Source organism: Oreochromis aureus, linkage group 10, assembly GCF_013358895.1.
Source record: "Oreochromis aureus strain Israel breed Guangdong linkage group 10, ZZ_aureus, whole genome shotgun sequence".
Lineage (NCBI taxonomy): Eukaryota > Metazoa > Chordata > Actinopteri > Cichliformes > Cichlidae > Oreochromis > Oreochromis aureus.
The window spans coordinates 3,362,010-3,386,026 of NC_052951.1; the positions used below are offsets into that span (position 1 = coordinate 3,362,010).

Below are 24,017 nucleotides of genomic sequence, written 5' to 3' on the forward strand. Positions count from 1 at the left end.
CAGTCAGCTTCGATTTATACAGTCATCCCTGAACACAGACATGTGGGATTCATTCTGAAGCTACAGAAACTTTTGAAATTTTTCTGAAACACATCTGAGCTGAGGATGAAAAAATATAGTAGTTTATCTTATAATTGACATGAAGAGTTCAGACGTCTGACTCTCTCTCTCAAAACCGGGAACCCCACAGAGTAAGTCAATATATGTCAAGTCAGTGGGAATAACATGACACTGAGAAAAATGACTCAACTGCTGCCTGGTTTCTTCTCCTTTAGGCCAGTGTCAAACATAAGGCCCGGGGTTGAGAATCAGCCCGGGCTTTGGAAAGGTGAAGAAGGACCCTGGAATTTCAACTGTATTTTCAGAAGTTTCCTAGTGTTTCCTACTGATAGCTTTTCCCATTCATACTAAAGTAATTGAATTACAGATATCTGTATTTTCCACATTTAAGATTCATGCTGACAGATTTCTTTCTTTTACTACAGCAGCATTTCTTCATCATGTAGAAAAAACAAGACATAGTGTTGAAATTGCACTTGTTTTTCTTATATCTCACTGATTACACTGACAGAAAGGGGATTTTCTTTTAGTTTCTTTAAACTGTTTCAGAATCCCAGTGTTAAGTGCCTTATACTGTTGCTGTGCATTCTGGTATTTTGAGGCTTTGTTGGTATTTTCGTCATTTTAATTGTCTTCTGACAAAATCACTGCATGCTCCACATTTGCGGTTGAATATCTCTGGAAAACATCCCGTCCACGATTCAGGGCAGACTCAACTGCTCATCTTAGTCACAAGCAGGTGTTGTAGAGAGGGTCTCAGCACACTGCAGGCTCATTGTCTCGACCAGACTGTGCTGAGCAGCACGTCACTGCCACCTGCAGGTAGGGAGTACAAAGCTCCACATTAGGAAACCATCATGTTTCATCGCTGTCACAGTGACAAAAACGAGGTGAAGACCGGGCATCTCTCTCGCCGAAATTCACGGCCCAAGCAGGCAGGGAGCGCGGCCTCCACCCGCTCTGGGCCCGTCTGCTCCGTCACCTCCGCCCCACCATCAGTCACGTCAAAGCTGCGAGGGACACTTTGGGGAACAGCCATTTTATTAATCAAATTTGAACCTTTGTGTTAGTTTCTCTTTATTCCAGTGCCACCATGGTGAACACTCATGTTAAAAATAAAAAGTGACATTTTTTTTGTTAAAATGTATAATCATAATGAAGACAGTTAATCATAGAAACTAATCATAGAAACTGACATTATGACCTCACAGCATTTTGGATCCCTCAGGCTAACTCAAAGAAAGAGAACAGAAATGGGCCAGGGCAGACAGGAACAGAAAAACAGCTTCTTACGTATATATCCACATGAACTTTTTTTTTTTTCAGATACTTCCCATAGACATTATAGGTTTGGTTCGAAGGGGGGAATTCTGCTGGATTGTCTCACGTTTTTTTTTCCCTGTAGAGGAGCATTGCTGCAATGCAGCAACAGTAAATCTACTGAGGACAGTGAGAGCCCTGAAGACTCTACCTAGTGCACTGAGAGAAGGGATCTGGACACACTTGAGTCGGGCTGTTGTGAAGTGCAAACCATCAGTACTCAAAAACCTCCCTGTTCTAGCTAACATCATTTACCAACCTGGCAGACAAGCAGTGGTAAACTACACCTGAATACAAAAGCTGGAGTGTGTCCGGCCCTGTAAGTATACTCACAACATAGTTATTTATCATCATTACAGTACAGTATAGAGCAATAGTTTCCATAGACTTTTCATATCTTTTTTCATATTGCACCATCAGAGAATGGGACACAGAGAAAGATCAACAGAGACTCCATTTCCTAATTAAAATGAGATATGTGCAAACATGACTAAGGACTTTATTAACCAAATCAATTCTTCCCTGTAATATCCACAAATAAAAGTGATTTCTCTTTTTATATATATATTTATAGTAATAAGAATAATAAATCTTCACATTGGATCATTTCATAGTGTGACAAAATGCTCGACTGGGCTGCCCACCCAGCCGTGATCATAATCCTCATTGTCTTTTAATTGGTCAGTCCCCATGCATCCATAGGAAATAGATTTTTTTTTTCTTCAAAAAAAGTAACAATTTGAGAGCAGCTGAAAAGTTTGGACTCTAGTTTCAATTGCTTTCGTTCCGAGATTTCTCCGAGTTTCATGAATGTTTCAGAAGGAAATTCCATAGGAAAAAACATGACTCCAAATCGTCATCTTCCAGAAACCAGGAAAAGAAACCAAAGAGGAAGAAAAAGATGTCCAGGTTCTTATGAAAACACTGGAGAAGTGATGGTGATAATAGATCATTTGGTAATCAGTAATTAATGATCAATAATAGCTGACAACTAACAATTAATAATCACCAATTCCTTATAAAGAATGAACAAGAATAAATAAATACTCCCTCGTTACTCAATTAGTTTGGCAAAGCTCCGACTGGACTCATTTCCAAATGAGTGAAATTTTTTTTCTCAAGTGATACAAACAAATAAACAAACCAAAACAAAAAAAATACAAACAAGAGGTAAAAGAAAAGTCTAAAATAAATAAAAGGACATTAGTAAAAGTGACCCCATCCTCGGAGGGAGGGGACATATATACAGAACTGCGTGGTGAAAGTCAGTTTACTGCACTTGAGTGTTAAGTCCAGTGTTAGAGTGAGTTCTAGTCCCGCCCCAGGTGCCCCTGCTGTTATACTAGCGTATAGGACTTTGCGTAGGGGTTGCTGCTCTGTTTCAGATGTCCTCTGGAGTCCAGCAGGGACTCCTGGGAGGTGCTGAGCTTGGCTGCCTGGGCCAGCTCTGAGCCCTCTCTGTGGGGGAGTGTGGCTGCTGATCCGGGTTGCCACTGGGCCACTGGGTCCCTGCTGGCCTGAGGGGCCTCTGTAGGTGTCGGGGGCGCCATCCGAGAGGGCCGCTTCAGCGAGCGGCTCTTCTGGGGCTCAAGGCAGGCTTGACCCATGGCCGCTCTCTCCCCACTAGCTGTCCCCCTAGATGACCCCGAGCAGGACATGCCTCGGTTTAACAGGAAGTCCATGCGCAGATAGGGAGGAAGGTGAACCAGCTCGCCCCCTGAGGGACGACAAACACAGAGCAGGGTCAGTAAGACAACAGACACTCCTGAACAACCTCACCCTGTTCTCCAAAGTTATCACGCTAAAATAATCCTGCTTATTCTTTTCAGCCAAATTACTCTTCCACTCCCGTGACATGCAGTTTGATGGTGTATGGAATAACTGTGCACTCTTATTTTGAAATGCACAAAACACCAAATCACCAGTAATCCCTGCATGCACTAATCAGGTAATGGGCAGTTTCATTTAACATGTGGATTTACATTATAATGGCTGGGATTTGCTCACACTATCAAACAGATATTACCAGTGAGAGGCTCACACATCCCGAACAGACAACAATTATAAGCCTGCAAAGAAAATCACTTTAATCATTCCAACCATTCGTCCTAACTGAAAAAAATCCTGTTCTGATCTCAAAATAACATCCACGTATAGTTTAAGGATCACAGTCGTTTACTTGCCATACCACATTTGTCTTGTTCGGCGTCCAAACCTTTAATTTGTTTTATAGTTTAACAAATGTTTATTTTAAAAGTCAAACTGCAGCATCAAAACCTCCACGTTCCCACCCAAAGTCAGAATAATACATTTCCAGTAACTTCGGACTGAACCTAAAATGTATTACATCATCTTCATTTGTACATTAAAATGTTCTTTTGCCCTTTAAAGCAGATATAGCTGCCTTTTTTTTGCTACATTTATAATTAATTTTTAGACAATGCTTCTGCATCTTTGTCCAAGTTGTTTTCATTCAGACTGGACTTGTGGTTTCACTTTAAATAAGACGACTATCAGCTTGAATGAATTCACTGCTGGTGTTAATATTAGGGGTAAACATTAGAGATGTTGAGCAGTTACAGTTTAGTGGTTATCAACAGATCAAAATGAGATCAGTTGTAATTAAACGGTGGCATTTCAGGCAGGCTGAAGTGTGGCCTCTGGACAGCTTGGCCTCACCCGGTCTGTGAGCCTTGGGCACGGCCATGTTCATAACCCGACTGACGTCCTGAGGCTTGGGTGGGGAAGCGGTGAAGCGGCAGATGCCTGATTCGGATGGCGTGCTGGAGGTCAGGCTGTCGGTGTAGTCGTTGGTGCCTGCCGTCATCTGCTCTGACGAAGTGTCCGAAATGAAGCACTCGGTGATGGTGAATTTGGCGTGTCGCAGCTGCTCCTCCATCTTGGCGTGCTCGTAGGCTCTGGCGAGCTCCTCGTAAGTTGAGGAGGCGCTCTCTGTTGACACCATGCTGCTCCGCGCACGGTCTGGATCAGGCCCAGAGTTAGTGGAGCGGATTAGTGTTAGAATTAGTGCAATGCCATTTTGTGAAAGTTAATACAGGTGCTATGCTGTTAGGAGCGTAGGGTCACACAGAGCAGCTCTGTGTTATTTACCTGTGTCCTGAGATGGGCTGACGCTGTAGCTGTCACTCTCCTTGTCAACAGAGCCTGCCACTCTAGGTGTGGGCAGCCTCCAGTCAGTGCTGAGAGTGTGAGAGGAGACTGGCGGGTGGGGGCGGTTTAGGGTCCACTGGCTGGCGTACCTGTTGCGAGCAGCTGGGCCAGCTTTGGCCGTGCGGCGGGCTGTAGGGTCTGAGAGCGAGGCAGAGAAACGCAAGGTATTTAAGTAGGTCAAAGCAACAACTTGGCTCAATGAAATGGTCATGATTACAACAGAAAAGAGTGACAACAGTATATAGACTCTGGGATTAAAGTGGATTTTCTTCTGCGTCACTATGCAGACTTTGATTACTAAAGTAATAAAACCTAACAGTGAGCTCACTGCATGAGAGCTATTGGGCCAGATTTATTAACATGTTGCACGAGTGTAAAAAAAGTGTTGTCAGTATTTATAAAGAGAGCACAGTGAGAAGATTGCATGTAAGAGGTGGGTAGGAATTTTAAAATCTGATTTACTAATGTTGGAGGTGCACAATTTACCACTAACTGTGCTGATACTTAGGCCGGAAAAAAGCGTGTCTGACTTTTGTTCTTGATATGGCAGCAGCTACTGCTGCACTGAGAAGGCATCGCAGAGGTTTAAGAGTGTGTGCTAGAAGAGTGAGAGATCTCTCCAGGACTGTTAGTGTATTTGCAACGGCAGACAAAGATGTGAGAAAAGGTACAGATTACCAGGTCACCCAGTTCTAAATGTGACCCGGAGCCTCGAACCTAAAGGAGGTCATCCAAGGGCAACAAAACTTCGTCCAACTTTTTGTGTTTGTGGCACTGAGTTTAACATACTGTGGCTTCTGTGGCAGTAATTCCACAGTGGGGTTCAAAGCAGAAAGGCTAAAGAACAACCGAGGGATGATGGCGCTGACTTTAAAATCTATCCTGCGAATGACAGTTTGTGCAGCCATCCTGCAACTTATTATACCTGATAATAAACCAGCTGAAGTCTATTTGTGGAGTGGATTTCATGTAAATATAGAATCTGTAGTGAAACCGCTCCACAAGGAAACACCATATTAACTCCAGAACAGCAGGCGTGGCAACAACACTGTAACTATGAAGCAGCATAATGTGGTGTATGAGTGTAGCAGCAGTCTGTTGAGCTGACAGCCAGAGCTAGTTTATGTGTGTATGTTTTTTTAAAAATCCTCATAATTTCCAAAACAAAAGGCACACTGACAGAGGGAAGGTTCACGAAAGGAGAGAGTTCTGGGAAAATAAAAGGACATATAAACATTTTAATGTATTATGAAGTTAAAAAAAAGAGTCCGTACTGGACTTACTAGTTCCTGGTCTGGCATCAGACACGTCTACCAGTGGACCAGTGGCCTGGGAGATTGATTGGTAGTGGACAGTGTGGGTGACTGTGGACGACTTCTGCTTCTGTGTCTCCCCGAAGTCGTTGTCGGTCAGTAGCACAGTGGACCTGTCATCTTTGAGGAAGCAGCAGAAACAAACTTAGCCTGCGTGCCATCTTACATTATGTCCTGTGGCACCAGTGCTCGCTGCGTACTTACCAACAGTCTCCATGGTGTCTCTCTCCTCGATGAGAAGCTGGGCTCTGGGGATATCGATGTGCATGCGGAGTGTCTGCTGCTGTTTGTTAATTGGCTCTGCTGGACGCGTGTTTTTGCTGAGAAGCACAGAGCAGATGAAAAATGAATGGAAGTGAAAAGATCTTGTAATTGTATCTGTGTGCATGCTGAGTAAATGATGATGGCTTAATGAAGATGTTACCTCATGAGCATCTCAGCCAAGCTTTTTGCATCTAGGAAACATACAGAGAAACTGTTTAGAGGCAAGCACGTAGCAAATTTGGGAAACCCGCCCATCACGTGTGGGGACCCCCATCATCTCACCTCTGAGCCTCTTGAGCCTCTGCTCCCTCCTCCTCCTCCTCAGCACCAGAAGTCCAATGAAGATCACGACGATACCCACCAACACGCAGGAAATGGTCACCATCATCTTCAAACCCTCACCGCTCCCAGAGTTATCCTCGCTCACATTGGGCGCCTTCACTAAAGGTGCGATGGTACCTGTGCGGAGGTCATGTGACAGTGTCAGGAGAGACAACCTACATGACAACCCCCTGATCTGTCTCTTTAAATGAAAGCTACTGAACAAATCCTAATGTGTAAAAAAAGTCAAGAGCATTGCAAATTTTGTGTTTCACCATAAGCTGCTGCCCTTTCCTAATGGTTGTGCTTGACCTTTGTCAAATTGACACTAATGCTTTGTTCTCATTTCGCCCAACTGTACCTCAGTACCAATGAACTCATCCTTCACAGCCTAATGCTCACCCCCACCCTCTCTTCAGCAGTCGCAGAATGTGATTGAGGGAGGAAATGAAGTATTTGGTCCTCAGAAGTGATTGTGGTAGAACATCGCTGAGCCCCCGGTGTGCAATATGAGCTGGTAATGCTGGTATCCTTTATCTCAAAGGAGATCAGGAGATTATTTGATTCTTGTGCTGGAATTCAGAGGGCTTGTGAAAGCGGCGTCGTCATGAAAACCAGCTGCAGCCACTAGATTTGGTATGAAATGTGCTTTTTATTGCCCGATTTGTCAAAGGCGGCTCAGTCTCCTTGAGCCTGGAGTTCTGCCATTAACAGAAAAGGTAATTTATTCCTTTTTGCCTCAAACTCTCACACTTAGTCAGACTCTTAATGCTATAGTTACTGAGAACTTATGACTTTTATCACCAATTCCCTCCTAAAGTGTCAGTGTTCACATGATACCTCCGGAGCAGCCAGTGAATCACACAGGTACAGTACCCTGCTGGTTTCAGTAGCCCACGACAGACAGTACAATCACTCTGCTCCCTGTGAAGAAAAGAGTGGGAAACAGATGGTCTCCTGCCACCGTGTGAACTCACTGCCATCATAGCTGAGTGTTGCAAACTTGACTCTCTTCTCGGCATAGCCGGCGCTGTTGTAGACTTTCATCTGCAGCTCGTACCAGGTGGCCTCCTGCAGGTCGTAGAGGACGTAGCTCTTGGTGAGGGAGGTGCGCTGTGCCGTGGTCCAAGTGGGCGAGTCTACTGGCCGATACTCCAGGGTGAACGAGGTGATTGGGCATCCGCCGTTATTCCAGCCGTTCAGGTTGAGCTTGACTCGAGTGGCATTGATGCTAGTGAAGAGCTCCTGTTCTTTAGAGTACTGAGGTTCTGTGGGAAGAAGGAAAAATAATCAGCATTCAGACACAAAATTAACAGCTTAAGACAAAGTACACCTTGATTAGACCTGCTTTTGCATTCACAACAGTCTTTATTCTTTGTTGCATACGTTCAACAAAGTGCTGGAAACAGGAAACTTCAGAGATTTGGACCCATGCTGACATTGGCAGCATGTCACTGCAGACATGCAGACATAAATTCCCACAACTGGACTGAGCTCTCATGATAAGGAAGCCATTTGCGTAAAGTAAACTCACTGTCAAGTTCATGAACTTTGTGACAGGGTGCATTATTTGCTGGAAGAAGGATTTTTCCATACCAGTGACTGTGTGTACACTTAATCAGATGCAATACATTCTGTGCTATCACTTTATTTTGTAACTCAGGATGTTTTCAGGAAACTGAAACCAAATTCAAATTTGGTGGATCTCCCCTGTCGAGCGCGCTCTGAGATTTCAGCAGGGATCTGAAACCTGAGCGGGTGGTAGGATCTGAGTCTCCTGGGAAGAAAGTCTACAGCTGAGGAGTCCACAATGAGAATTTATTCTCCAGGGTGAGACTGTCAGCGCAAGCTTCTACTATAACGTCCCGATGAGGGAGTGCAACCGCCTGAATTGCCGCTGAGCCATTGTGTGTTTGCTCATAGTACACTAAAAATGGTTTTTAGCTACATCAGCACAAACTTTCCTCACTACCTGCCCCTTTCTGTTGCTCCAAAAAAAATGAAAATTAAGTTGACACACCGGAGAAGATCCAGGATAATCAAAAGGCAATGATCTAAAAATAAAGAGCTAAAAGCTTATTGGATTTAAACCAGATCAATCCTTCAAACTCCTATAAGGTTTTGGCTCTTTACAGGTTTGATCAAACCTTATATATTATTATTTCTGAGGGAAAAAAGTTAAAACCCCTTTGACCTTTTAAAACACGCACTCAACGTGTTTATCACTCCAATCATTTGCTGTATTGTTAAATATTTTAAGTTTACTTTTAAATAAGTCGAGGCTGCACAACGACTAACCTGTAACATGCCTCTTAAAGAAGAACAGTTCATACCTTTCCCATGGGTCTTTGCTTCAATGATCTCACTGATGCGTCCGGGGCCCACGGCATTCTGGGCAGTTAGGGTGAACTTGTACCAGGTGCCACATTTGAGATTTTCTAGCCTGTAAGAGCGCTCACTTGGACTGATGGCAAAATTACCCCACTGTTCACTGTTATCCTCTGAGTACTGCAAAATGTAGCCTGAAGGTAGCACAGATGGGGACATGAATGTAAATCAAATGGTAAAAAAAGCAGTGACAGAAAAGGACAGGTAGAATCTCTCTGACCTCTAATGGAGCTGCCACCGTTATCTCCTGGGATCCAGGAGAGGGTGATGGAGGTGGTGGTTGTCTTGGTCACTGTGAGGCGAGGCTGGTCAGGTGGAACTGAAGGAAACAGCAGGAAAAGACTTGAACAAGAAGGATTTAAAGACAAAAATCTAGCACTGAAAAAGATGATAACGTGTCATTCATTTGTCTTTCTGCCCATGTTGTAATTCTCACCTTGAACCTGGAGGTTTAGGACAATCTTGTCCAGTCCAAAGCTGTTACTGGCCACACACGTGTAGTTCCCAGAATCCTCTGCTTTCACTGTGCGGATAACGAGGCTGCCGTTCGTATGGACGCTGCGCCGGCTGTCAATCACAACGGGTGCTGGGGTTCCATTGCTGAGGCAGAGATGCATTTACAATTAGCTTTCAGCTTCCAGTGCGCCACACAGACACTGGATATTTAAAGGAGACAATATCCACAAATATTCAGCTGTGAAAAGATCCTCAGTGATTAGTATTTTACTCACATCTCCTTCAGCCACTTGATGGTTGGTGAAGGATCGCCAACTGCCTTACATGGCAGCAAGATGTCCCTCATCCAGGGGGTCGTTACGGTCCTGTTGAAGGTCAGGATCCGAGCCGGAGCTGCAAAAACACACAACTGATCAGCCTGCAGTGAAATTCAAAGACATGTGTTCCTGTTTAAATATTTCAGATGGAGAATTTAACTTAAGATGTGCTCACACATGTCTAACCTGACAGACTTCTTAAAGAAACTAGAGAAGAATACATTTCTGTGACAATTATTGCAACTTTCTACAGAGGAGCAATAGAAAGAATTGTAACTGCAAACATCACAAACTGCTATTAGAAATGCACAGTGCAAGACCAGAAAGCTCTGCAGTGGGTGATTAACATAGGAGCTTTGGGTCCTGACTCCAGACAATAAAGGGCCTGTTGGTATATGCATCAGCTTATCTGCGTTTACAGAACATGTAACATGTTACCAGGGCCAAATGTAGCATTATTCCAATCTAATAATGCTCTTTGTCTTAAGAGTCATTTTTACCCAAACCCCACTCCACATTTTACGCATCCACTTCGCACTTCAAGGTCACAAACGTGATACCAGGCAACAGAGAGTTGTTCAGCATTGAAAAGCACATTTTATAAGAGAGTAGCTCCACCGACCCTCAGCCATGGGTTTGACAGTGATGATCTCGCTGGCATTTCCACGGCCCGCAGCAGTCACTGCAACAACCCAGACACTGTACTGACGGTTTTTGCTCAGGTTGGGGATGCGGTAGAAGAACACATCTGGGGCTGCCTCAAACTCACTGCTCACCTGGAGGAGGGAGGACATTCATAAATGACTCCAGTACATTTTTAAAAAGACTCAGGAGTAAAACTACACATGCTGATGTTTTCTTATTGAGCCCAAACCAGTAATGAACAAATATCGTGTTTGCACCCAGCTGGACTGATGCTGTCTACGACCAGTTCTCAAACAGCTCAAATTATACTGGCCAGAGTTCACATTTAGACCAAACAATTCATTATCTGTGATTTTTTGTACACCTCTGCAAATGTTATAGTTGTTTAGGTGCTACAAATATTTGTGTTTCACATGTTCATGCCTTGTGTGAACACCTAGGACATGTCAAATATCTACAGTTGCTTGTGTGATATATGCTTCAAATAGTAATAAATAAATGGTTTTAAATGTCCTGATATGCAGGGCTATGAAAAATTAGGGTGCTGTAGCATTATGCTGAGCAGGTGTAAAGCTCTTTAAAGCTAAAGAAACCCACACAATTATTAATTATTTCAGTTTTTTTGTAAACTTTTGTTTTTACTTTACTTTTACTGTAATTATTAAACAAACATAGGTCATCTTTGCTTCGAGCCGAAGCTCCAGTTTCCTGGTTATCAGTGATTCTTTCATTTTGAACTATTCAAATTCAAAATGCTGTAAAACAGTAACCACGGCAGCCCTTGTTAGCAACAAAAATGTGTAACAGTGTAACAATGTCTTTTTGAATGACTTTGTTGATGTGTTTTACCGTGGGGTGTGGGTTGGAGCAGAAAACGGTGTATTTCCTGATGATGCCGTTCACTTTGAGAGGAGGAAGCCAGGACACGAACACCATTGAGTTGGATGCAGCTGCTGCCTTTACACCCGCCGGAGGACCGGGAACTGAAAGCACGAGATAATTTAGTTGATATACTCCCCACATTAAGCTAATATTAATACTCGGAAGATTTTTATGGCTCTTTTTACACTGATTATACAGCTAGATAACAGATGGCCACATAACATATTCTACAGGGCTCTCTGCTGCATGCGAGACTTACTGCTCTCTACTTAATAAGTATATTTAGGATCCTGCCTCATTTTTATCCCAGTAAAATACTGTTGGTCTAGAAAAACTGACATTTAGCGTAAAGAGGGGAGATATTGTAATTCCTTGAGGCAGTGAATCAAATTCACATTAGCACAGATCTTAGCATAACCTGACCATGAAACAACCTCTATGACAGAAGCTCGTTACAACCTGACAGCTGCCCCGGTGCCTTTTTATTTGGAGAGGTGACTTAATCGGCCTACCATCCTCCTTGGTGCGGGTGTAAATCTGTTCACTGCGGACACCATCACCAGCTCTGGTGAAGGCCAGCACCTGGATGCTGTAGTTGGTATATTTCTCCAATCCATCCAGCTCCAGTGAGGGCTTAGAGGTTGTCACGTTCCTGATCTCTCCAAGCTCTGACCGACAGAAAACAGAAGAAGATGAGAGAGGAGACAATCGGTGAATAAATCAGCGTGGGATCTACACATCTCTGTCTCTGTTAACATATTTTCACCTTCTCCTCAGGAAATGATTCACTTCTGACATGTTAAACTGTTTGCATTGTTATGTTTGACTGGATCAACTGGAAAAAATGAGACTGAGAATATTACACATATAATATCTGTGTAGGCTCTCAGTCATCCAGGTCATGGTAATCTAAGGACCTTGGAAACATCTCCAGACGTTTCATCTCTCATCCGAGAAGCTTCTTTAGTTCTAAGACCAAATGGTGGAGAGTCCGAGGTACTAAGCCCTCGTGGGAGTCGACCCACTATTGATCATGTGCCACATCACGTGAGCCAAGGTGTAAAAAAGGGTGTGGGTCATTATCTGCAGAGATCTCAAGTGAAACCACTGTGAGACTTCACCCTATCATGTAACACATTGAGGTCAACTGACGCTGAAGCTCAGCAGCTTCTTTCAAAGCTCCTTAGATTGTGTTTATTAGTTGACGATTGAAAAAAAAGGTCACAAAATTATTGTAAATGATGCTGTTATATGTTTAGGTTCTGAATTTGTTTAAATTCAGATTTATCCTCAACCATACTGACAGCAGTATTAAATACTCAGTATATGTAAGAATATTCTGGTTTCTGAATTATTTTTGTGAAAAAAAAATCCCCATAATGTCTCCTGTTGTAAATAATCCTGTTATGTGACAGGTTGCCACTGGTCCAAACATGTGACTACTATAATATAGAGGATCAAAAAAGTAATATCAGGCCTAAGTGAGCACAGCCTGAGATGATTTCATATTCATTCACAAAATTTAAACAAGCCTGGATCCAAGCGTACATGTTTCCCTCAGCTGTTAACTTCTGGATTATCAGTGTGTCTGTATTCCTTCAACACAATCTGTTCTCCTCCACAGTTCTAGCTTTCCATTTCACTCCAGAGATCTATAACACATCCCCAGCTACTCCTCTTCTCCTCATTAAGGAGCTTTTAAAACACTTGAAAAACACAGTAGGATGTACAGGTTAACCAAGACATACAGGTTGTCTGTGCCTGGCCCACAGTCTTCATATCCAGGAACATATAAAAATGAAAAACAATGATTTTAAAATCAAAAATTATGTTTGCATCAAACTGGAACCACATCCCGATAAAGAAAAGTGACAATAATCAGAGGTGAATTTGTGCCCGTATTTTTCTGGTGCCTGCAACTGCGAGATAACTGCAGCTCTCCCGTGACTTTAATTGATTCGAACGGTGGATTAATTGTTTTTCCGAGCCAAAAGGATATTTGCAGATGGTGTGATGATTTGCTGGTTTTCATTGTTTGACATAATTGCTGAAGATAATAGTTTTTGGCTGTTTAGACTGTTGGTCAGACAAAAGAAGCAATTTGAATATGTTACATTATAATTTTTTAATGGTTTTGCTGACGTTATGGGAAAAATAGACTGAATAAGCAGGAAAATCACTGCACAATATTCAAAAATTCAGGTCTGTGGTCTTTTAGATTTTAGATACTCTGATTTCTCTTACTCAACAGAAGTATTACAAAAAACCAACCAAATGAACAAAACCGTTCTTGTACAAACTGCAACACCGCCTGCATAGCCTGCACCACTGCAGTTAGGGTCTATACCGCCCTCTGCTGGTCAATGACTTATTCCATCATCCTGATGTACTACACTTGTCTGGCATTGAGTGCAATACACAGATCAATATATTAATTGTTAGGCTACAGTATATATAAAAAATTATGAACACAAATATTTGCAAATAATAGCATTTTAAAGTAGCTTTGAGAATACATTCACTGTTACCATGCAAACTAGCCATGGCTGTCAAGTCTTGAGCGTTCATGTTCTGTAGGCAGGCCAATGTGATGTGACAGTGCAAGGGGCAAAGGTAATCATGCTGTCACAAGCAATCTGGCTGACACTGCCATGCCATGCTGTCCGCCTTCCAAACCACATCAGCATACAGCCTGTTGGCCAGCAGTGAAGGTTATGCCATGCCTTAAAAATCCATCTGAGTAACGACACTAAAAGCTACAACTTGGTCATTAGAAACAAGTATTGTTTCTAATGACCAAGAAAAAGTTACACGCAGGAAAGACTTGAGCCAGGATGTCAGGATGGTAACTTAGAGCACTGCTTAACCTTAGCAGTTAAATCTTTCTAACAACGTGCACATATTTACAGTAATAGGCTCAGAAGTGATGGCCTGCCATTGGGATCAACAATATCCTGCCCAAGGACATCTCAGAATACTCGGACCACTAACTCTGCTGTAATTGGGCAACATGCTCCAAAACCACAGTGAAGCTGTCAGCGAGTGTCCTTGGATGTAGTTTCATCAAGTAAAATGATTTGCTCTAGGCTCAGTGTGGGGATCTGCAGGGCTTTACTAAATGTAAGAAAACAGTGGGTCTCATTCACCGACACGCACAAATCAAATGTTTTCTGCACAAATCCTGGCTTCGTCACTATTTTTATCTGAATCTGTTTGTAGCTACTAACAAATTAGAACATCAGACCACCAGAATGCAGGAAGATGGTTGTCCTTCCTGTTAAGAGGGAGTTTTTCCTTCCCAGTATTACCGAGTGCTTGCTCATAGGGGTTGTTTGATTATTGGGGTTTTCTCTGTATTACTGTAGCGTCTTTACTTTACAATAGTGCTTTGAGGTGACTGAACAAAGCTGAATTGAATTGAAATAAACAATGAAGACTGTGGATGGGTAAAATGAGATAAATACAAATCTTTAGCATATTAAAACAACATTAATTAAACTGTTACATGTATTCATGTTAAATGAACAGATGTATTAAATAATTATAAAACGGATGCCCCTTCATCCTTGTTGGATGTTACGACTTTGACCTACATTTCTTGGCATTTCTTGGTTTGTCCATTAACCGGACTCTTGCGTTGACAGATCAGGTGATCCTTGTCCAGGGTCAGTTATTTTAGCCTAAGCCTCACCATCTCTGCCTTTGATTTTTGTCACTCGTGGCTTGTTTTGGCTCTTAGCTCACACACAACTGTTCCTTCAGACGTGCTAGCAGGCTAGGTGTGCCCCTGCATAGGTGCATCAGACAGGGTTATCCACCTCTGCTCTGATTGGAGGCAGACTCACAGTAGTGCAGATCACACCTACCTGTGTGTGTATATGTTTTCATAAAAAAAAAATGCTATCAGGAATTGTTTCTAATTTTACTCTATTTGAGGAGGAAGTGCAGATTTCTGGAGACTGAGATGTATTTTTGTAAAATGCATGTTAATCTAAACTCAGGTTTGCACGCTCTCGTGTGTGTGTGTGTGTGTGTACCTCCATCAGGCAGGTTGGCCCAGTAGATAACCCTGAATCCCAGCAAGTTGCCATTCAGAGCTTCTTTAGGAGGCGTCAGCCAGGACAGTGAAATGACCTCTGGGGAAGTTGCAACGGCCTGGACGTTCTCCGGGGGACGACTGGGCACTGAGTGGAAAAAACCCAGAGACAAAGTATAAAAACAAACACTGACGTAATACCCAGTGATCTCCACTAGGTTGTGTTACATCCTCACAGATATCTGCAACATTAAACCACGCTGCCTGGCTCCTTCACAGCTGTGTTTGTAATGGGATACTCCAACTGTATTAGTGCCGTATTTAGATCAAGGGTTTTGTCTCATGTTCAAAACCTGCGTACAACATTTCTCATTCATTGATGTGAAACTACAATTAAAAAAATAGACTTATTTCCTCCACTCTTACCGTCCTCCAGCGTGGTAGCAGCCACCTCGGTGGAAGACGGCCCCGTCCCAGCGCTGTTACTGGCTTGCACTACGACTCCATACTGGGTGAACTTCTTCAGGTTATCCAACACCAGGCTTTCTGCATTGTCCCCTGTGGTCTCCACGCTGATCACACTGAACTGGTAGTTTCCTCCTGAGCTGTACTCCCTGTAGCCTACCTGGTAGCCTTTGATGGCCCCATTTTGGAGGTGCTTTTTGGGCGGCTGGCAGAAAAATGATAACACTCATTAGAGATTTACTGGCTGAATTAAATATACACTGTGCTAACGAGGGAGTGCTAGCACACACACACACAGATAATTTGTCAGTTAATCAGATTTTTGCCACTCATGCTCCTATCATGTGTTGTTCACATCTGGTAATGAAATCCATCTTGTTTGTAACACCCAACCTACCAAAACACAATCAAAAATGCATTAAGGGCGTATTTAGGCCTGAATGGTCAATATGGGCAGGAAACAAGAACGCGTAACAATACATGACACCAAGTAGGTGATGCATCCAAATGCATTCCTCATTCTGCTGACGGAAAAGAAAATGTTGTAATCCTGCAAATGATTTACATTCAGATCATTCTGTTTGTCTTTCCTAATCATTTACTGCACCAGCACAATCCTTTTCTCTTGCTGGTTGAGAGAAAATGTGCACTTTTTTTTATCATTTAAAGCGTAGCCGTGCGCCATTTGTGAAAGCATGACATGGATGCATGAATTGAATTGCTCTGAAATACAACGATCCAAGCTTTAAACAAGACCACATGTTATTGCACATCAGAGCAAATTAATGGATTCCCCCACTTTCAACTAAGCAGATGAGAGATGCAAATATTGTAACTTCTTCTGAAAAAGCAGAGTAATAAAATATTCTACAACAAACTGGTTCAAATCCACAAAGTTAAATAAAGAAACACCTGAGCTGAGCTTCACTGCTCGCTGCTGAGCTAATTCACAGGAGCAGCAGCAGGTTAAATGCTTAGTTTTATGGACAGAGTGGAGAGAACAGCACTGAATTAGGAGATACATTTAATTATATATATATATATATATATATATATATATATATATATATATATATATATATATATATATATATATATATATATATATATATGTATATATATATGTATACATATATATATTTTTAATCTGTATCTATATGGATACAGCTAAAGACTGCACACATTCAGTCTATGGTAACACACAGGATCAGATGAACTTACCCTCCATGTGACTCGGATGCTCTGGGAGGAGAGGGCTTCCAGCTGCACGTCCTGAGGCGGACCATCAGGAGCTGAGATCATGTCAACAACATAAACGTCTGATTAAAGTGTGCACATCCAACCAACTGAATGAGTGAGGCTGTGGATAAAAATATGGAGCTTGTATATGTAGGTGGCTGCTGAGGGTGAGGGGAGGCTGCCAGAGTGGGGAGCATTTGGGGGGGGGGGGATAATTTGCAAAGGGCTCCTGCTTTTCTCTATTGACCAGAGTGTGACATTTACTACTGAGGCCGCTAATTGAAAAGTTTTGCTTTTAGTGCAGGGTCAGCGTGTGTTCAATAATGCATCAGAGCCGACGGGCTGATGTCACCGGGCTGTTAATGAAGTGACACAGTTGGCTCTTTACCCTCTTTTGCCTCCTGTCTCTATTTCACTGCTCACACTCTGATTGCTGTCGTTCACCGTGCGTTTTTGCTACACCGATTTTTGTCTTACTGTACATTATTCACAGTACTGAAAATCAGATAATTGCGTGTTTGCATTATTTAGTTCTGCAGAAAAAACAGCACAGAATGCATTTGGCTTTGAGAGGGATTCAATCTCTTAATTCTCACCTGCTTCATCAGTGGTGATGGTGAGCTCATTGCTGGCCTCACTCTTCCCAATCAGGTTCTTGGCAAACATGCGGATGTTGTAGGTGGACGAAGGGTGAAGGTCGATGATGGTGGCCTGGTTGAGCTGAGGGGAGACGTCTTTGGTCTTCTGTGCAGTATCCCAGGAGGCTGAGGGGGGAAAGGCCAAGTTTTATTGGTGGGCCTGAACTCAAGAGGTCAAATCAGGCTAAGTGCATTAAATTATAGCTTTGAGATTAAATGAATGCACTGGTAATTCACGTCTCTACTGGCTTAGCTGCATTTCCAGATTGGTATTACACCAGTATGTTGGACTTAAATGAGCTTCACTGTACCTGATTTATTCTTGCTCTCAATATCAAAGCCTGTTATTGGACTGTTGCCATCGAACCCCATGGTCCAACGCAGTGCGATGGTTCTGTCTTTCACTTCTCTGATCTCCACTTCTGGGGGGTCCGGGGGCTCTACAAGGCCCAAAGTTAACTTAGTGTTACTGGAGGATGCATTATTGTGAGGATTAAAACGATCTGCTCAAGACAAGCGTTAGCTGACATTATTTGAGCATTTCAGTTAGGTGAGGTTATACCTTGTACTGTGAGCTGTATGATTCCTCTGTCTTCACCAAAAGAGTTAATGGCATGGCAGGAGAAGAAGCCGGAGTCCTCCCTCACTGTGGGCATGATCTAGTGGATGCAGAGGAACGACAGGACGTGAATAATGAACGGGTGTAAAATAATACATCTAATGGATGCCTTTTGGTCCATTAGTAATACCGAAGTAACAAAGTGGGAATAATTGTTGCATCTTTATATTTTTGGGATGTTGCCTCAGCATAAGGATCTTGGCAGGATGTGAAACATCATTTAGAAAATTGTTTCCCATCGTTTTTGGCTTGTGAATGTTTGTGGCCTTGAATGTAAATGTAAAAATACAATATTTCTTTTGTTCTTGTGTCTTTAATGATGTCTCATCTCAGCACCCCCTGGTGCAAAATCCTGACCCACAGATGGCAAACATACAGTATCCATCTTTAAACACAGTCTAACAATTAGATTGGATTTAAATCTAATTTAACTCACATGGAAACTCTGCACCCAATAGTAAACCATCATCATACACCAACAAAATATAATCTCAGACTGACCACTTCAGCCTCCTACCTGCAGGGTGGAGATGACTTCATCGCCCACCTCCTTGACAGAAACCACGTAGCGGCTGGTCTCAGGGTTGATGATGCGTTCCTCCTTTTCCCAGCGCACCATGATGGGTTTCTCACCATGGGCCGTGCAGCTCATCTTCTTTTCTTCGCCCTGCGTGGCCAATGTGGTGTTGGGGTAGGACGTGATCATAGCGGGGACTGGTGTGAAGACAAAGTGGAGAGAAAATAACAGATTTTGTTAGTTTCATTACACAGGTGATATCAGTACTCGCTGTTGTTCACAGCTGTTGTTCACAGCTTTTGATTAAGATATTGATATTTTATATTGACAAGATATTGTTGTGGTATCAATATTGATATAAATATGTAGGCAAATAAGATTTACTGATGCACGTCTGTTGTATCAATTTTCTAATAAATGTTCAAATGTAGTGTGAGAAAGAGCTTTAAACCAGTATGTGCTTTTATATTATATTATATATATAGATGTATCTATATGCAGTTTAAAAAATGATCAGACCACCTGTCATAAAAAACAAGAAAAAATTAAAGGAAATAACTGTATTTTTGCATGTTAATAAAGAAAAAACAACATGCTTTAGTAGTTTTTTTTACATTTTTATATTTGAATATTTCAATATTCCATATTTCAGTTGAAGAGCTTGAGAATTCAAGTGGAAACGTGAAACATAAAAAACTGTGTTGGTAACTACAATTTATACAACAATAATGATAAAAAGGTTTCAAAATCTGGACCTAAACTCCACTGTGATGCTTCGGCGTGACCTTAAACAGGCTGTTCATGCTCAAAAACCCAAGAGAAAGAACGCAAGAAGAGTCAAAACACATTTATTCAGTGTATTCAATAGTGTCACGTGTCTGCAGGCTGCATGTTGGTGCCACCCATGTAATTTTTGAGCTTGTTTTGAGTTGTGGACTTTTTTCCCTCCTTGTTTTTCGAGAGTAAGAGCTCAGCTACGTTTTGGTTTTGTCTTTTTTGTGGGGGTTTTTTGGCACAACCTAACTGTCCCTTTCTCCCCCATATTTTTTGGAAGGAATTTGGGTCATTGTTTTTGTGGGAAAGCTGCCATTAAACTTGTCACAGCGTACTTGTACTGAGTTTCTGGAGTTGTTGTGTTACCCCCTCCTGCTCTCGAGGAGGCGTAACAATAGTGATATTTGTACTTTCTGCTAGTCCCCATCCCTTCACCTCTGCCTCTTTAAGCAAGCAATTACTTGGGAAGTAATTGCTCTTATAGCTAGCTCCTTTTAACTCTGTAAGCCTAAAATACCGAAAACCCATTCAGAGTAAACTGACACTATGATTTCATTATATTCGATGTAATATTATATCTATCAAAAAGATGTTCCTCAGTTAAAGATGCACCATGTAGTAAAAAAGCATAAACAATCAAATAACACAGTTAACAGGCAGGCCTATGATTGGCTGGACGGTGAGGAGCAGCTGATGACTCTGCTGTCCTAAACATAAACATCATGAAATAAAAATGAACGAATTCCTTTTCTGGAACTTCTTACAAAGCAAACGTTGTTTTTTTAGTTTAGTGCATTATTTGCCACTTGCAAAAATGTTTAGTATTCATTTTGTAAATTTTATAATATTAAAATATGATATAAAAGCCTAAAGTAAAAATAAATAAATAGAAAAAAACACGAAGCTTCACGTGTGTATTGTTAAAACAGCAGATATAAAACCTATAATGTTGTGTTGATGGCAGCGCACAGCTCTGGTGTGCATCCTGTATCGTAGGGTACTAAGTGGTACAGTTATGTTCTAACAACACTCTGAAGACACCACACTAAATGTACACTAACGACATACTGTACATGGCTCATTACACCCACAGCAGAGTGTATAACAACCCTCCACTCCCAGATGCTCTCACACATAAACACACCTCTGCCTGCGCATGCACGCCAACACGTGTGCTCGCTCTCATTTTCCGTCCTACACTCACACGCACACACACACACGCGCACACAAAGCGTGACTCTGCTGATGTGATGGGATGTGTCAGGCAAGAAGTTGCGAACATTTAAGCCTCATGCCTTATTCACTCTGCCGCCATTTGAGGCTCGGCTCTGGAAAAGAACGCTGATTTATTTTGCATGACAAGTATGAATTTTTTGTGAGACACATTTGGAAAAGTGAGGGGAAATAAATAACCGCTCCGGCTTGGCTTTATGTAAACGTTATCGTTTGAGAGCACAGCTACTTTCATTTCGCCATGTAAGTGGCTCCGAGGTGGCACGGGGCCGTGTTGTTGACACTCCTGGCAGAGTGGGATAATGTGCTAGGTGACAAAAAGGAAGGGCAATGAAGAGACTGAGAAGGTTCGGCTCATCAGGTGTGGAGAATACCTGTGTACTGTAAACTTCAAAGATATTTTAGTATCTGGCATTTTGTAACGAAACATTGAAACTACACTCATCACAAGAGCATCATTATACAGTTGTGTAGAAGTTTACATCCACTCATCATGGGCATGACTGTAACAGTAATTTGGGGCTTTTAACGATGTCTTCTGGGTGCTCAACTTTGAATTTATTTTGGATTTCCTCTAATCAAAAATGATACATTCAGGCTCAAATATATACGTACACCACTAATATTTGATCAAGTGTCCCTTAGCAAGTTCAACCAGATGCTTTTGGTAGCCATCAACGAGCTTCTGGTATGATTCTGGTATGCCGGATATTTGACCACTGTTCTTGGCAGAATTGGTAGAGTTTACTTAAAATGTTTTCCTGACATGGACCCAGCTTTTAAACAATAGAAAGTCCACTGCAGAAAGCGGCCTTTTGTTCCATTAACTGTCAAAACTACTTCAGTAATGCTGAGGTTCAGGCTCTGGGAGGGCCAATCCATGAATATTAGGTTTCATTGTGTGATTTTCTATCCAGGTTTGCTTTTATTGCATTGACAGTGTGTTTGGATCCATGCTGAAAAATGAAGTTGTTACTTCCCAGATTGTATTGCATGGTGGATAAAAATCTCATGGTATTTTTCTGCATTCATAAATTCATCAATTTTGATAAGATCCCCAACATGGATTGAAAGACCTTCAGAAAGCCGGGGGAACTATCGCTCGAGAGCACTTTACAAAAATGCCAAGAAGTTTTGGATCATTGGAAGCAAGGTGAAAAAAAAAACATGAGAAGCAGCTCAGTTTTTTGCACACAAACTAGCGCTGTGCCCTTTACAGGTGAGTGTGCGAATGTTTTTTTTTTCTTTTGTAGTTCTAATTTACAGATGTTTCCTAAATGCTTCAGCAGCAGTTCCCGTTTTCCAAGCAACAACAGTAACTGATGTGACAGGAAACCAATAAGGAAAAAATAAATGAATGAATATATCCAGCTATCTTTGTTAAAACCAGTCTTTGTAGAAGATAAACCTAAAGTTTTTTGATCCAACAAAAAATAATCAGAGCTGCTGCTCCCCCTCGGAGAGGCACACCAGTAGAAACCAGTGCTTTAGTTGGGTACAGCAGACAAAGAAACACTTACATTTATTCACTGTTTGAAATGCACACTGGATGAAATTGTTGGCAGCCATTTCAAATTTTAAAATACTGTGAAAAAAACCCCCCCAAAGGTTCCATTTTTGGGATAATATTTTTTTTTACTATTTTTTCCCACATTGATGAAACAGGAAATCCCGATTTGAGATTAAACACAAAAGCAAACATTTCTTTAAAAGCAGGAGTGCCTCTGCACCATGAAGAGGCCTCTGAGATGAGGCGTATGCAGCTTGTGTCTATGTAAATGTATGTGTGTACAACCCTGTGTGTGAGCAGCCCAGCTGAGCCAGCCCCGAGGCACATTTTATGGCCTCGTAATTGTTGTGTTGATATATTTCTTTAATATCCAGCAGAATTATGGAAACAGAACCAGGGGAAGGAGTGCAGACAGAGGGAGGAAAGAAAAAGAGAATGAGAGGACAGATGGTGGGAAAAGGGTATCTCCTTGTGTCAGAAAGCACCGGCTCCTCTGATGCCTAATTCGGCTCTAAACATAACTGGAGGTGTGCGTGCAGATGTCTGGAAAAGACGGATTGTACATATCATTAAACAAAAACAAACACACAATGACATGATGAACCCAAGCACACACACACACACACACACACACACACACACACACACACACACACACACACACACACACACACAGGAAAACCGCTTACGTACTGGTCTCCAGTAGGAACCAGTAAGCTGTGACATGTTGCCAAGGAAGGCTGAAGGAAGGCATGAGCATTCGAAAGAGGAAACAGTGGATTGCGTTGTGTATATTTACTGCACTGCACAATGTGTCTTTTATGTGGAGGTGAGGAGAGCCCTGTTCCTCCACAGCAACCCAGAGGGCAGTGATGATACGCTTAAGCCTGCAGGGGATTGTGGGGGATAGGCTGGCTGCTGATAGGCTACTCCCCTGAGACAAAAGCACCCCACCCCCCTCCCTCTCCCCCTTCTCCCAGGCTCCCTTTCACCTGGCCAGGTTACCATGCCAACCAGCATCGGACAGTCTCTCCTCTCCTCTCCTTGCCTGCCTCCTCTCTCTCTCACGCGTGCTCTCCTTCGTCTGTACTCTTAGAAATAGGGCCATTTGTAGTAGCCAGGAATAGAACACAGACCTGCCATTGATTTCCACAGGAGCATGATGATGATTACACAATCACACCCTGAATGTCGCAATGCAGAAATAAAAGACAATACAAAAAAAGAAAATGTTTCTAATGTCTGTAACTGCTGGTGTTAGCGATGTGGAAAACAGAATTAGTCAAATGGTGGAGTCAGGAGAATAATAATAACATATAATTATGGGTGAATGGCTACTTCGGTGTGGGGCTATTCATATGAGATCAAAGAAAGAAAGCAGTCACACCGTCTCAGTGGATCAATGAGATGTGAGAGGTGGTAAAACGGGATTAGTTTTATTTATTTATTTGTTTGATCAATTGTTAATAACAATAAAATGGACCCGGACCCCAACCTTTACTTTGTACGTCCTGCAAAAAGAAAACCATGTCATTGCTTATGGCTTTTAAGAAAAGTTTGACTGCTGTATTTGTGCTGCACTTATCAGGGATCGCCTCTCATTCACACCGTGATAATTAAAGTGACACCTCTCCTGTATGGATCTTGGTGTGAATTTCTCTAGGGAGGGTACTGTAGACATCAGTTGTGGTGAGTTTTTTCCTCGGTATACAGCATCTCTTGTGTGATTGATGTAATAGTTGCTTTTAAAAAGTGAAACCCTTGAATTAACAAGAAGACTTACGGTGAGCCGGCTTCTCCACAAATACAAGCTGTGGATCCCTCCATGGTGTGAACACTGGGATGCTAG

The 24,017-nt window shown here is 42.2% G+C and overlaps 1 protein-coding gene across 1 annotated transcript in view; it reads right to left on the reverse strand.

Annotated features, from left to right (window-relative positions):
- Nucleotides 1–1,090: 1,090 nt before the first annotated feature.
- Nucleotides 1,091–24,017, reverse strand: part of dscama (Down syndrome cell adhesion molecule a) — a 106,819-nt gene continuing 83,892 nt past the window's right edge. Inside the window, exons 12-33 of the mRNA XM_039618899.1 lie at nt 18,652–18,848; nt 18,078–18,174; nt 17,827–17,955; nt 17,474–17,641; nt 16,860–16,930; nt 15,600–15,843; nt 15,175–15,321; nt 11,650–11,805; nt 11,105–11,238; nt 10,233–10,386; nt 9,569–9,686; nt 9,274–9,437; nt 9,058–9,156; nt 8,783–8,971; nt 7,427–7,717; nt 6,411–6,587; nt 6,289–6,319; nt 6,069–6,184; nt 5,826–5,984; nt 4,492–4,689; nt 4,060–4,362; nt 1,091–3,097 (exon numbers count right to left, since the gene is read on the reverse strand). Of these exons, the coding sequence (XP_039474833.1) occupies nt 2,718–3,097; nt 4,060–4,362; nt 4,492–4,689; nt 5,826–5,984; nt 6,069–6,184; nt 6,289–6,319; nt 6,411–6,587; nt 7,427–7,717; nt 8,783–8,971; nt 9,058–9,156; nt 9,274–9,437; nt 9,569–9,686; nt 10,233–10,386; nt 11,105–11,238; nt 11,650–11,805; nt 15,175–15,321; nt 15,600–15,843; nt 16,860–16,930; nt 17,474–17,641; nt 17,827–17,955; nt 18,078–18,174; nt 18,652–18,848 (3,722 nt within the window). The 3' untranslated portion in view covers nt 1,091–2,717. The remainder of the gene's footprint in view (nt 3,098–4,059; nt 4,363–4,491; nt 4,690–5,825; nt 5,985–6,068; nt 6,185–6,288; nt 6,320–6,410; nt 6,588–7,426; nt 7,718–8,782; nt 8,972–9,057; nt 9,157–9,273; nt 9,438–9,568; nt 9,687–10,232; nt 10,387–11,104; nt 11,239–11,649; nt 11,806–15,174; nt 15,322–15,599; nt 15,844–16,859; nt 16,931–17,473; nt 17,642–17,826; nt 17,956–18,077; nt 18,175–18,651; nt 18,849–24,017) is intronic.